The sequence below is a fragment of the Xiphophorus couchianus genome, chromosome 20 (assembly GCF_001444195.1).
Source record: "Xiphophorus couchianus chromosome 20, X_couchianus-1.0, whole genome shotgun sequence".
NCBI classification, from domain to species: Eukaryota; Metazoa; Chordata; class Actinopteri; order Cyprinodontiformes; family Poeciliidae; genus Xiphophorus; species Xiphophorus couchianus.
The window spans coordinates 29,744,740-29,758,045 of NC_040247.1; the positions used below are offsets into that span (position 1 = coordinate 29,744,740).

Sequence of the window (13,306 nt, forward strand, 5' to 3'; positions counted from 1 at the left end):
GTGATATAAAATGTTAAGGGTTTTTTTTTTTTTCACGGTATTATTATTATTTCTCAAGTGTTGTTAAACAGATCAATAACTTTCCAAACATTCTAGGTTTAATTTTGGATTCCAAAGAAACCAAATTCTTTCACAGAAACTATGCAGTTATCAGTCATTTGCGGTAACGTTCACTACGTCAGAATTCATTCAGCGGATGTGTTTCCATCTCCTCTTTATCGTATTTACTCTTTCCAGTAAAGCCTTCTCAACCGAGCGTAAAAACCATTCTGTGAAATTGAGGTAGTTTTTTTTTTTTATTTTGCTCTTTTTGTCAACCTTTTCAAATGCGGCAATTTAAAATGTGATGCATTGATCAGCAGACCTGTTTTCTTCTTTCTGCAGTTGTATATTCTCATGCTAAGACCAGCCACAGCAGAGGGCAGCTGAAAGCCCTGCATGTTCAGTGCTCACTCTGTAAACTGTCAGAATGGGAAAGCGTGACCTTATACCGGAGCTGTGATTGTGTGTGTGGAAGTGTTGAAGAGGGACAGTAAAACACTGTCAAAACATCCATTCATCAAAGAACCTGTGAGGTCTGATGTGTGTTTTTCTTTTCTGTTTCTCTCAGAATTCCTGAAAATGTTTGGGAGTCATGCACAGTTTTGTTTTCTTTCCATCAGACCTGCAGGAGCTCAGGAAGGCAGTTCTGGAACAACAGTTCTGAACCTCATTTTATGCCCAGATAAACGTATGCAACATATGTTGCTGTTTGCTGAAAAATGTATTTAATTGTAGTTTCAAATCTTTCACCTTTGCTTGTTCGGAATACAGATTAGTAACTAAAAGGCTTAAATACATGACGAAACATTCATTACCCTTGAATATTTCTTTCACATTTAGGCATATTAAAGCCCTAAACGTCTCGGTTAATGAGAAAAAAATGTGGTTTTTAGTCGGTTCTGAGCAAATTTCAAGTGGATTTTCAGTTAGATTTAGGTGTGAACTTTGACTGGGCCATTGTAAAACATTAATTTGTATTAAACTGAATTGTTACATTGTTAACCTGGCTGTATAGTGCTGCTGTTGCGAACAGGTTTTCTTCCTTATTTGCCCTGACTTTAGCTCCACCGTTCTACCTGTCAACGCTGATCAGTTTACTTGTCTTTGTTTTAGAAAAGCATTGCCACAGCATGATGATGCCACTACCATATTTCAGTTAAGAGGTTTTCAAGGCAATGTGTAATGTTTACTATTTGTGCGACACATACCACTTTCCAAGTAGGGCCAAAAGTTAAAGATTTTGACTAAACAAACTACTATTACATGGATTGAGAAAGATATTTAAAAGAAATATTATTTCAAGATAATCATTTGGGTCAAAATCGAAAGAGCTTCTCTTTATGAACTTTTATTCCATTGGATTTTCTCATCTTCCTTCGTGGCTCTCGATTCAGATCCTGGTCTCCAGCTCTCGGTTTTAGCCCACTTTCTTTTTGATTATCCTGCCGACTGTCTTCCTCATTGCGGATGACTCTGTTTTTCTGGATTGGATTCGTCAAAGAGTCGGATTCAGACATTTTCGGAACAGTGAACCTGGATCACCAAAGATTTCCCCATGTTGGATTTCATCTTGCCTGCTGTGACATCGCCAGGCAAGTGGGCTTTTCCCAAAAATTGTCACTGTGTTGCTCTGGCCATTTAATGTCCTCACACTCTGGGTCAGAGCACCAGCACCATCCTTTGCAGCCACTTCTGACTGCTCTCCTGATGGTCCTTACCTCCCACCATATCCCTATTTTTAATAAACTCCTTAAACTTATTTCCTGTGCTGGTTGTCATTCTGCTGCTATTTTGTAGGCAGCAGAAAAGCCATTACAAATCTGATCCCATTTGAACATGCTGCCATATTGTCAAAGGAGTATTTGTATCCATCTACAGGCTTCCAACAAACACAGCAAATGTTTTTTAACGCAATTTCTAAACTCCTCTAATGTTTATGTTGATTTTCGCTGCATTATTCTGGTGAGTGAATTTGATGGTTTGTACAAGATGGATGTGCATAAAAACTCTGGCTAACTTTTTCAGAATGTACCAGCATATTTAGTAGGTATTTGCAGAGACTGAAACACTGCTGATTGTTCTGATTGATGCTGCTCTTTCAGATTATTGATGTTCCCGGATTAAAACCATTAAAGGTGCAACTCTTCTCATCCACGTATGCAAGCAGGTTGGACCTTGCAGACAAGCAAATTCACCTGTTACTACTACTACTTTTACTATTTTAGCAAGATTCACTCAAAAGAGAATAATAAAGTAACAGAAAAAAATTAAGTATCAATGCACCTTGTTGCTTGAGAGTGATCAATGCTGGGAAAAAAAGCTGATTTCTCCACACTGTACAGTTGAACTTTGCCTTTTTGTGGTTCATATGTTGAAGGATTTTTCTGTGATCTCAACTGTTTCAAATATGTAAAGAAGATGCAGCTGGGGAAGCCTTGGCCAAGGTGCCAATGTGTACATGAGGATGATTGATGGCGCCAAGACCCTCCTCCTCTCTCTGATTGGTTGTTTGTGACAGAGAAGTGTGTTTCTTCAAGTGACAGCAGGTCCATAGAGAGAAGGCAGAGGAGCTAAATTTTTTTCATAGACTATCTGTCTCATGCCATACTGTCACAACAATGACAATTTTAACAAACATGTAAAAAAAACAAAAACTTGAAAATCTTCAAAATCAGTGTTTGTGTATTGAAGCTAGTAGCAAAATGCTGCCACAGAAAACAGATTTTAACAGCAAAGCAAAATGTGTCCTTTGCATTACTTGTTCATGTGTGATTTTATACACATACACATTCCTTCTGACTGCAAAACATAAGTGGAAAAAAATCACAGTGGACTTTTCAAACTTAAAAACACTCACATTCACACACAAGGCTTAGTAATGGATATTACAAGATATGTGTTCTTTTCAGTCATTATATCATCAACTCATTAAGACAATAACATGTCAGTTTTCTTTGAGACAGACTTAACTATTAAAAATATTTTTCATGTGTTGCTGGCGATTTTGAACAGTAATCCGACGTACCTCAACTAATCCTTTGAAATAATTTGTTAAAAAAAAGTTCTGTCCAAATATTGCTTGATTGCTAACGTAGGTCAGATTTTCTCCTCTGTACATTTTCTTTGGCACCAGTATTAAACATCACAGAGCTGCTGCTTCCTCCTTCCTCACATCTTTGTCTTCCAGCGCAAGACACACACCTTACGTAACCGAACCATGAAACCACAAAGCTCTGCTCCCACTCCTAATCCACTCAGTCAAGCTTTTCATGTCTAGAAGCTCTGAGGGAGAAAGCGGTCTCTCATGAACAAACAAGTAACTATTTCTGGTATATCGAACCAATCAAATAAAAAAAAAAACAACACAAAAGCAGTTAGAGTTTATGTAATCTAGCTGTTATCACATGGGCCCTTTCAAGGTGGAAGGGATTCACCTCTCACACCGATTTCACACAGAGTGAGTCATTTTGCTCAAACCACTAATCCAATTCTTCCAGTTCTTCTCCCAGGACTTGAAAGACAACCCATCTGTTCCTCCTGGCCACCATTCAATCACACCACCTTCTGTCGTGAAGGCTGGAGGTGATGTAAATGTTCCTACCACTCTGCTGACAGCCAAGGGAGTCAGGGACGGGGTGGCATGGAGGCGCGCGGAAGATCGCAGCTAGGGTCCTAATTCATCACCTCAGGAGTCATCATTCGGCATTACAATATGCTAATGCCACAACGCCGTGCCCTCGCTGTCACCTCGTTCTCTCGCTTTCATCCTTTTACTTCATCTTTTCTTCACTCCCCCACCGCGACGTGCGCCAAGCTGCCAAGACGTGGAGGGGGCTGAGAGGGATGTCTGGGCTCATGTTTGAAGTAGACGAGTGTAGCGTGTCATTGTCTGGTTACTACATGTAATTAGTCTGTGGTGTCAAAGTTAGACTAAATCTTATTTAGTAAGTGCAACTGGTAAAACACAGGCTTACACACCTCAGACTAAATGAAATAACCTGTTGCCTTTATAAAAGGTGACAATATTTTCTTTTTTCCTTTAGCAGATGTCATCATTAGTGCGAATATTGGTAATTGTTGCATAATTTTAATAACTTCAAATAATTTTCTTAATCTTGGGCAGTGGTGTCTATTATCAGTCAATAACTAGTCCTGCAAGTTTAACTTTTTATTTTATACTCCCAAAACAATTGAATGAGATTTATTGATTTATTTCTAACCTGTGCAGAAGATATAACTGCACCACCGATGTCTCTGTGTTGGAGCACAGAGACATCTAAAACACACGGCACCCTGATCCTTGAGGACTAGACTTAGATTCATCTGATGTGGGCATTGCATGTTTTAATCTATTTATTTCAACTGAAGAAAGTTATGGCACATCCAAGCGTTGATTTGTTTTATGCATCTAGTTAACACTTGAATAGGTTCATAGTCACCTGGTGGAATTGTATTGTAAAGCTGTGTGTCATCTGCATAGCTTAAGCTGTAGAATGTAGATATTAAATAAAGAGTCCAAAGACAACACCTTGGGGAACCCCACATTTGATATGTAAGCTTTGATGTTACCTGTTGACACAAGCAAGTCCCTGTTCTTTAGGACAGTCTAAAACCAACTGAGTACTGGGCCAGAAAGTAGGATCCAGCTCTTCAGTTGCTTCAGTAATGTCTGGGTCATCTATTTTAATGCTGAACTGAGGTCCAGCAAAACCAGCACTGTGGTTCTTCCACAGTCTGTATATACAGTATGTTGATGTCATTGAACAGCCTCAGTACTTTAGTGAGGATGGAAACTGGATCTAAAGATGTCAAAGTGGCTGGTCATTGTTAAAGTTTTTTATGTTTTATTATTTGATTTAATAATGAGGGTCCATCTGAAAATATTATACGAGTTTATGGGGTAGGAGTTCATAAGTTTATTACGTCTTCCTACTCCTTTTCAAGCATGTTAGTATTATTGTCATACAGAAACGTGTCTTCTGCATTACTTGTTCATGTGTGATTTTATACTTCTATCATGTCCAAAAGTATTTCATTGTTGAAACAGATTTTTTAATGACATTGCTGATGAAAGGAAGGTTGGAAATAGGCTTGTAATCTTGCAATAGTGACTTGCCCAGATTGTTCATTTTCAGCTGTGGTTTGATGACTACCATTTTTAAACCCAGGGGGAAATACCTGGTTGACTTCATACATAACATCACTAATCTATGTGAAATCTAACAATTTGAATAATATCCTTTGCATGGGCAGTGTTCAAATAATTTCTCTTTAATTTAGCATCAGCTTGACAGTCATTGTATATCAGTTCTTGCCATAAAGGTACCAAACATCTGTCTCCCTGACCTGTCTGCTGTGCTCCAGAGTCTTCATGGTGGACTCTATTTGTTTACTTCTGTTGGCAGTTGGTTGCACTCGGTTTTATTTATTTTATATTTTGTTTATTGGTAAATGTGGATGAATACAATTGTACATCTTAGTTTTTTTAAAATTGTTTTCAAGGTTTGTTTTTACAAATTCAACACATTATTTTCCGTCCACATAAAAATGATGCAAAAATTTTGCTTAATTTTGACAAACCAACAAAAGTGTTTTGTTGGTTTGTCTAATAAAAAGGTTGACTTTGTGGTTAAAACAATGTGGAAAAACCTCAATGAAATCCATTAGCAAAGAAATATTCCACAAAAAATGCTTCCTTTTGTCCTTACCCCATGGGATGGATATGTCAGCCAGCCCCAGTCTCCAGTTATCGTTGTCGTGTCAAGGAGATTCACTGCCAAGAAAGAACAAAAAACAACAAAGGTGAGCAGCAAACTTTAAATTATAGTTTTTCCCAACCCACCTCATCCATCCTATCCTTCATCAACTGCATCTACGCGCTCAGGCACCTGATGGAGTCGGGTGAAAACACGCTGACACCTGTCTGACAGGTGTGACTGATGAGCCAGGGATGGTCGTCACAGCAACTCCGAGCCAGATGTCACCTTGACCTCGTTTGCCCTTAAGAGCTCCCAGACAGCAAAACATTTATTAAGCAAAAGAAAAGACATGTAGGTGGAGAATGGAAATAAATAACTTCTTCTTCAGTAGGTCTTGTTTTTAGCTAAAATTATGGACAAAGTTTTGTCAAACACAGAACACGGTAGAGTTATAAAATACAAGGATGAGCATTTATTGAGTTTCTCTCTGATGAACAGGAATATTAGAAACAATTTCCAAGCTGTTTTGATTCCACTGACATTTCTTGGGATTTTAGCATAAGCTGAGTTTACATCAGGGGTCTCAAGCCCCAATTCTCCAAGGTTCCTCTAACTCTTAGGGGTGTCTCTGCTTCAACACACCTGACTCAAATGATTAACTCAGTAGCTGAGCTCAACTGCATGCTTAGCAAGCGATTTAGTTTTAACATCTACAGTTTAAGCTGCTGGACATGGACCGTTGAGGACTGAAGTGGAGTCCTCCAGAACTACTGTCCTGCAACTTAAAAATTACATTTATTTAATTCTAGTGTGTTGGGGTTGGAGACGCCTAGCTTACCCAATCTCAGAGATCAACGTACCGGTAGTCTGACACCAGGAGCAAAATGGGAAGAAATCAATATTACATGTTGGTCTTTGATTACCATTGGGTGTATGATAACTGGTTAATAAAATCAATGATAATTGAGAATTTAGCAGGACCAACGTACAGTGTATATGGCACAAATCTCAAACCCCAGTCCTTGAAGGCCACCATTCATTGAGTACATAAGGAAGTAACTCAGTTCTTTAATTCAGGTGTGTTGGACTTGGAACAAGTCAAAAAGTTGCAAGAATCTTTGACTTGTCCCAAACTCTGGTCCTCCGACCCTCGAGGACTGGAGTTTGAGGTCTGACACCTCTGATCTAAGCTTCTACCCAAGGTCTTTCTTTCCAACACAGCTCACTAACATGGCCTCTCATAGACATTTGACTGGTAGGGTGAGGAGTAGTGTTGTGTGATTCTACAGTATGTAGCGAGTGCCTGATTATGTTTTCTGTGAAAACTTTTGAAAAAGGTTTATATATAGCAGCCGTCACAAACCCCCATCCCCAACGCTATCAACACTAGGACTTCTTGATATTAAAAAGATTTTGTGATGGCGATAATTGATTCTATTTCTACAACCTCCTTAAAAGATCCCCACTTACAGTCACATAGGTTGAGCTCCCAGATGAAATGTGCTAATTCCACTCACGGTACATTAACATATAATTTTGACATTTTCACTATCAGTTTTTTTCTGTTAGAAGAATTTTCTTAAGACGATTTTTAGCTCATATTGGGACCACACAGACATAAGAATGTCACAGAGAAGATCAAACGGATTAGGGCTTTCATAGATCTGAATAATGAGTGAGGCTCAGTGCACAAAGCTCATTTTCCTTATTTAGAAAAACATATCTTCCTGTTGTCAAAACTACAATTTGTGGTGTCCAATCAGAATCATCTCCCCTCTGCTGGTTGTGAGTGTGTGAAGGTGTAGTGGACAGCACAGGCAAGGAGAGTGCATTCAGACAGTCTCAGTCCCATTGCAGATGCGTCACCACACAGTAAAGACGAGTTCTGCTTTTATAATAAATGCACAAATCTGCAAGCAATCCCTGCCGTTGGTCTGCTGGTGATGCAAAGATCCAGATGACAACATACACAGAACAGCTCATATTAACCCCAACTCAACTTTTTGTGGGAAAAGTCACACTTCATGTGTCTACCAGACTAGCTGCCAGGTTACCAGAAGCAGCAATTAGCAAACACCTAGTGGAGCTACATAACTGAGTTCATCATACCAGCTACTTCTCAGTGTAACGCTGGTAACATGTTAAAGGTTTAATGGTGAAACGTTGAGGCGACAACATTTCATCATTAACAACGCCTTCACTCTGCTAAAAGCAGAGTGTCAAAAAGAGCAGGAACTTCTTAAAGAGACTGCAACATTTTAAAGGTGTCAAATTATGACGTGTAATCTCGTAAGTCATGTTTGATATGTACAGCAGTTTAGAACAACTTATAAGGTAGCATATTTATTTACATTAACAAGTCAAGAAATTCTGTCACAGCACATCTTAACACTTAATGCCAGGTAATACCCTTTAAGGGTATTACAAGAAGCTTGTTGGTCCATTAATTCTACTTACTAGTACAGTGATGCCCAAAGTCTGTCCTGGAGGGCCGGCATCCAGCATGTTTTAGTTCTCTCCCTGGTGGTATTAACAACCTGTCCAACATGTCAATGTTCTTCTTAGGCCTTGTAAGGAACCATCATTTGATCCAGGTTTGTTAAACCAGCGAGAGAACTAAAACATGCAGGATGCCGGCTCTCCAGGACTGACTTTGAACACCACTGCACTAGTAGTATTCATATCTTTCACTCAGTATGTTTGTCTGGATGTGTACCTCTGTTTCTTACCTTTAGCACTAAAAGCTAATAAGATCTCTGATGCAGGGCGTTTGGTGAAGCAGACAAATAATGTTTAATAAAACAGTTAACTCTTCTTGGCATCTTTTGCCCGCACTTTCACTCATAACTGCATTTAACAGCTATGACATGAAATCAATAAAGTATGAACTGTGTGCTCTCTAACCCTCGAGTTTCCCACCACTTTCCTTTCAGATAAAGTTCTAAGGTAGAAAAAGCCTCAACTTTGAGCTAATCCTTTTATCATCTCTTCCAAAATGTACCACTCTAAAACGTATTAGATATTATAAACATTTATCTTGTATACAATCACCTTTACTGTATGTTATTCTGCAAACAATGATAAAGGATAATTATCTGACTTAAGGGCAAATATTCCTTTTGGCATAAAAGACCAAAAATTAATACTTAAATCATCAGAGCTTGTAGAACTATGTTCTCCGATAGTAAATGTATTTTGTTTTGCCTGATTATGGATATGAGTTAAGTCACAAAAAATACTTGTTTTACTACTACCTGCCTTTCTCATGGGAATGTCATTTTTTCAACAAGGTAGAACAATAAAACTATACATTGCACAGTGTATAAGTCCTGCTTTGTCCCTGAAGAACCTAAATCTGAATGTTTTTGCTTATTGAGGTTGTATCTCCCTAGCAATAAAAAGATATCGAGCCAACAGTATTGTCACAAGATCACAGCAAGATGAAAGGAGCTAATAAAAAAGCACAACTAATAGCAACAGTGTTTTGTAGCGTACTGAGTGCAACTTCTGTAGAGAAGTCTGCCTGGATGCGTAGTGGGCACCAGGAGTGACCGGGTTGCGATGTGATGAGTTTTACTGACAGACTTATTTCATAATTTCCAGAATTATACTTTTCAGACATTGTTTACGCCTGGATTTGTCGCGCCTGGCATTTTCTAGCATAGAGTTATGATGCATGTCTCACGTCAAAGACGTCAAAGTTGAATAAAGCAGCAGATACATATACAATTTTATATCACAAATAGACTCATTTTGCTTCCTCATGAATAAATTCATAACTCATGCATGTTTTTTAAGCATTCAGCCATGCCATTATCTAGTTTATGCAAACAAAGCAAACAGAGAATTAAACAGATGGAAAAAGATGACAATTTAATCCTAATTCAAACTCCGGAATAATCTACATATAATATAACCTTTTGAAAGATGTTATTAAAAGTACATACACATATACATGTCAACTACTGAATGTTGGTGTTAATTTAGCTACCTAAATTGGCACCTGCCAATCCACAACCTCTCAATGTTAGGTGGGAATAGACAATGGATGGGTGGACGTTTGGTTTTGATCATAGTTATAATAAAAAATCAGTCAAATATAGTTCTTATCGCCAACTGGTCAAAAGTTTGATGTCAAACTAGGCAAATTCAATTGCATTGAGTTTTTTTGCAGCAATCCCACTTTCAGACCAAGCATGCAGCAGCAGCAAAAAGCAGCGACTCCACAGGAAGAAACTTCCAGCAGAACCAGGCACAGTATGAGCGACTGACGAAGGGTTGACAGAAAAGAGCAGACACACAAACAGACAGAAGCACTGGTCCAGCAGTCCTTTCTATGTACAAGAAAAAACAAAGAGTACAGATTGTTTCAGTTATTAACCAGCATTTCTGTAGTCACATTTTAGAAACAATATAATTTGCACATGTAAAAATTTGACTTTTGGGTCTGATATTTGGTGTAGAAACAGAATGCTGAGCTGACATGGACAACAAAGAGGCCAGGACAGGAGCAGACCTCGGGGGAAAAAATGCAGGTAGAGAGGGATGAGAGTGGAGACCCTATAAATACTTGCTTTAAGAACCTGTCAGCTCATAAATGCCAGAGATACACATGAAACTCCAAGTTATTTAAATTTTACCGGTTCAGCAATTTTGTTAGTTATTTTTTTCTCCTTCTCATACTTCAGTGATTTTTTTTGTGTGTACATTTGGAACACTCCTCTCATGACTATTTAGTTCACTGTCTGTTTGTATTCCACCATACAGTTGGACAAGTTCAAAGAAAAGAAAAGCCAGAAAATTGCAGAATGACAATGTAATGTCCAAGACCTAGATTCAGACATCCAACTATGAAACAATACATTTATTGTACTCTATAGAATCATGATAATAAATACCAGGAAGCCACGGATGTAATCATTTAATCCTGTGTTGGTTGATGTCTTTGGAACCCGGATAATGTGGGAGCATGATCTGTTAAGACCATGACAGTTTAAACAAAGACAGACTGGTAGATTGAGATGTTTGGGATTTGGCTCAGTTTTTCCCCTCACCATAATAGATAGCAAGAGCGACCACAAAACTGTGGGCCCAAGTACGACTACCCGCCTTGTCCTCCTGCCATAACCCTCCTACAAAAACAAGAGAACAAGATGGCAAAATTCTTCAACTCCATCATTTGGCCCCTGATGCAAAGTAATCAAACCACCTTCTGCGGTTGAGAACCACGGTCTCACACTCATCTACAAATAGCACAGATGAGACCCTAGGGCACAGCTGTCAAACTCCAGTCCTCAAGGGCCGGTGTTTTTAGATACACAGGTAAAAAACACTGGAATGAAACGGCTTAATTACCTCCTTCTTATGTAGTTAAGTTCTCCAGAGCCTTGCTAGTGAGCTAATTATTCTATTCAGGTGTGGTGCAGCAGAGGCACATCTAAAGGTTTCAGGACACTGGCCCTTGAGGACTGGAGTTTGACACCTATAGCACTCAAACTCAAACCAATCTTTCATGTCAGCCCAGAAGAGAAGGAGATCCTGCTAAACACTAACTAAAAGATTTTTATCCCAATTTTGGCTCAGATGGCTCTCAAGATAATTTTAAGAGCTATGTGGTAAAAGTGATATGGTCTGCTCTAGAGGACGTCGGGACCCCTCTGACCTAAAATTGGGGAAATTCATCATGTTGGATTGTCTTGGCTTGGTATCACAGCGAGAGGTATTCCCTAAAGACAAATGACAATGTCTTTGTAATGTTTCTTCTCTGTTCTACTTCTACTCCACTAACTATCACTGTTGATTGCTGCCAGTCAGCCATATTTGTTTACTCTGAACTCACGTTTAGTCTTGAGAAGTTTTGCATGTGATTGTGTGTGAGTGAATTCATTTGGTGTGTGTTATGTTGCTCCTTCCCTGTGACTGGACACCACACACTATACGACCAAACCTACAATACCTAAGATTTTGTTATCCTCGTGTGTGGCCTCTCGGGTTTTTAAAATTAGTAGACTGTTTTAAAATCTTTCCATGTGAACCAAGGCATAAATAGAATCAAGCAAAATTAGACTTTATCAACCTTTGCAATGCAAGTCCGTAGCTCTAACACTAAGCCCTTAGAACAAGACTTACTTTTTGCTCAGAATACAGATACAGCTCAAGTTTTGAGCATCCAAAGCCCAGGTAGCCTATAAAATCAACCCAAGTAGGCCTGCAGTAACCCCCAAAACTATGGACTTGGTCATAAGTTCCTCTAGATCCACATAACACAATTGGACCTCTAACTAATAACCCTTTCTGCAATTCCAAGAGGGTAAACAGCTGGAAATGATAACGAGAACACCACATTCATCAACCACAGAGAGACCGTGCAAGTCAGTCTAAAACTAAAGTCGGCCACTTGCTGTTTTCTGGAGTAAAACTTTGACATTTTAGTCAGGAGAGTTTATAGCTTAAAGCGAGGTCAAGAATGGATAGAAATTATCGACGTAAATTGGATGAGAAAAATCTGTCATAATGGGAACAGATCAATCTCCTGTGCCCCAGACCCACTTCATATTTTTGACTAACACAACAGGAGTGTGTTCTTCATAAAAATTACTGATGCTTCGAGATCTTCAAGTCATTCAAGTGTTGCAATTAGTTGGTGTGTCACCTTCACTAATTTCAGTATCTGATTGCTGAGTGGGGCAGTGGGTCAGAACACAAACCGATGGCAGTGCCACCAAACTCTCATCTCCAGTAGGTGTGTTTTCTCTCTGTCTTTACCTTCCCCACTGTGTTCATGCTCCATCGTCTTAAACTGAGAAAGCAGCAACCTCTTGCTCTCTGCCCAAGGTCACAAATGGATTCCACCTCTCACACCCCTCTCAGCGGGTTTGACGGTCTACCATGATGGCTTAATGAAAGTGGTGCGATGACTCACGTAGTTTTAATAGTCTTTTTTTTTAATGAGCAAGGAGAAACTTGCTGACCTGTACTGTAATTATTGAGGGACTGTTCCAGTAGCTCCCTGGATCTCAAAAGACGTCAGGGATTCTGTTACTACCGAGGTAAGTGTAAAGATTCTGCAGCAAATACCAATGGAAAATGGTCATCTCAAGTGTTTGTGATTAATCAAACAGAGAAAAAAAGAAAAAATCCAGAAAAAAATAACACATTTTGTCACACTGGATTGTAAACATGCAATCTAAACTAGTGTTTAATGAGATATCAGAAATCCCACTACAAGTACATGAGAAAATTTTTCAGCTTTTTAATGAAATGTCTGTCTTTTGGGTAATTAAGCAGCATTCAGAATGGGTGAAAAGGGAGGCAAAGGAATATGCATCTCATGTAGCGGATATATCATATCCATTAGAATGCAGTGGCTGTAATGACTTCTAAGCTTTTATGGAAAGCTCTGTATCACAAAATGTCATTTTTCCAAAATAGCTGGATGAACTAAAAGAGCTGCTACTTGGCTTGCAGTAAGAGATTCGGGATGTAACGGCATCTTGATCTGTAAAGTTGGCTGAACCAGAACAGGAACGCATAACCCAAACATTCCAGTCAAGGTAGAACCCCAA

General features: G+C 39.0%; 1 protein-coding gene across 4 annotated transcripts in view; it reads right to left on the bottom strand.

Annotated features, from left to right (window-relative positions):
- The window catches only part of epha8 (eph receptor A8), a 132,723-nt gene that overhangs the window by 78,965 nt on the left and 40,452 nt on the right, over positions 1-13,306 (bottom strand). For all 4 annotated transcript variants that reach the window (XM_028003336.1, XM_028003338.1, XM_028003337.1 and 1 more), the window contains exon 2: positions 5,751-5,815. In XM_028003336.1, coding sequence (XP_027859137.1) covers positions 5,751-5,815 — 65 coding nt within the window. The remainder of the gene's footprint in view (positions 1-5,750; positions 5,816-13,306) is intronic.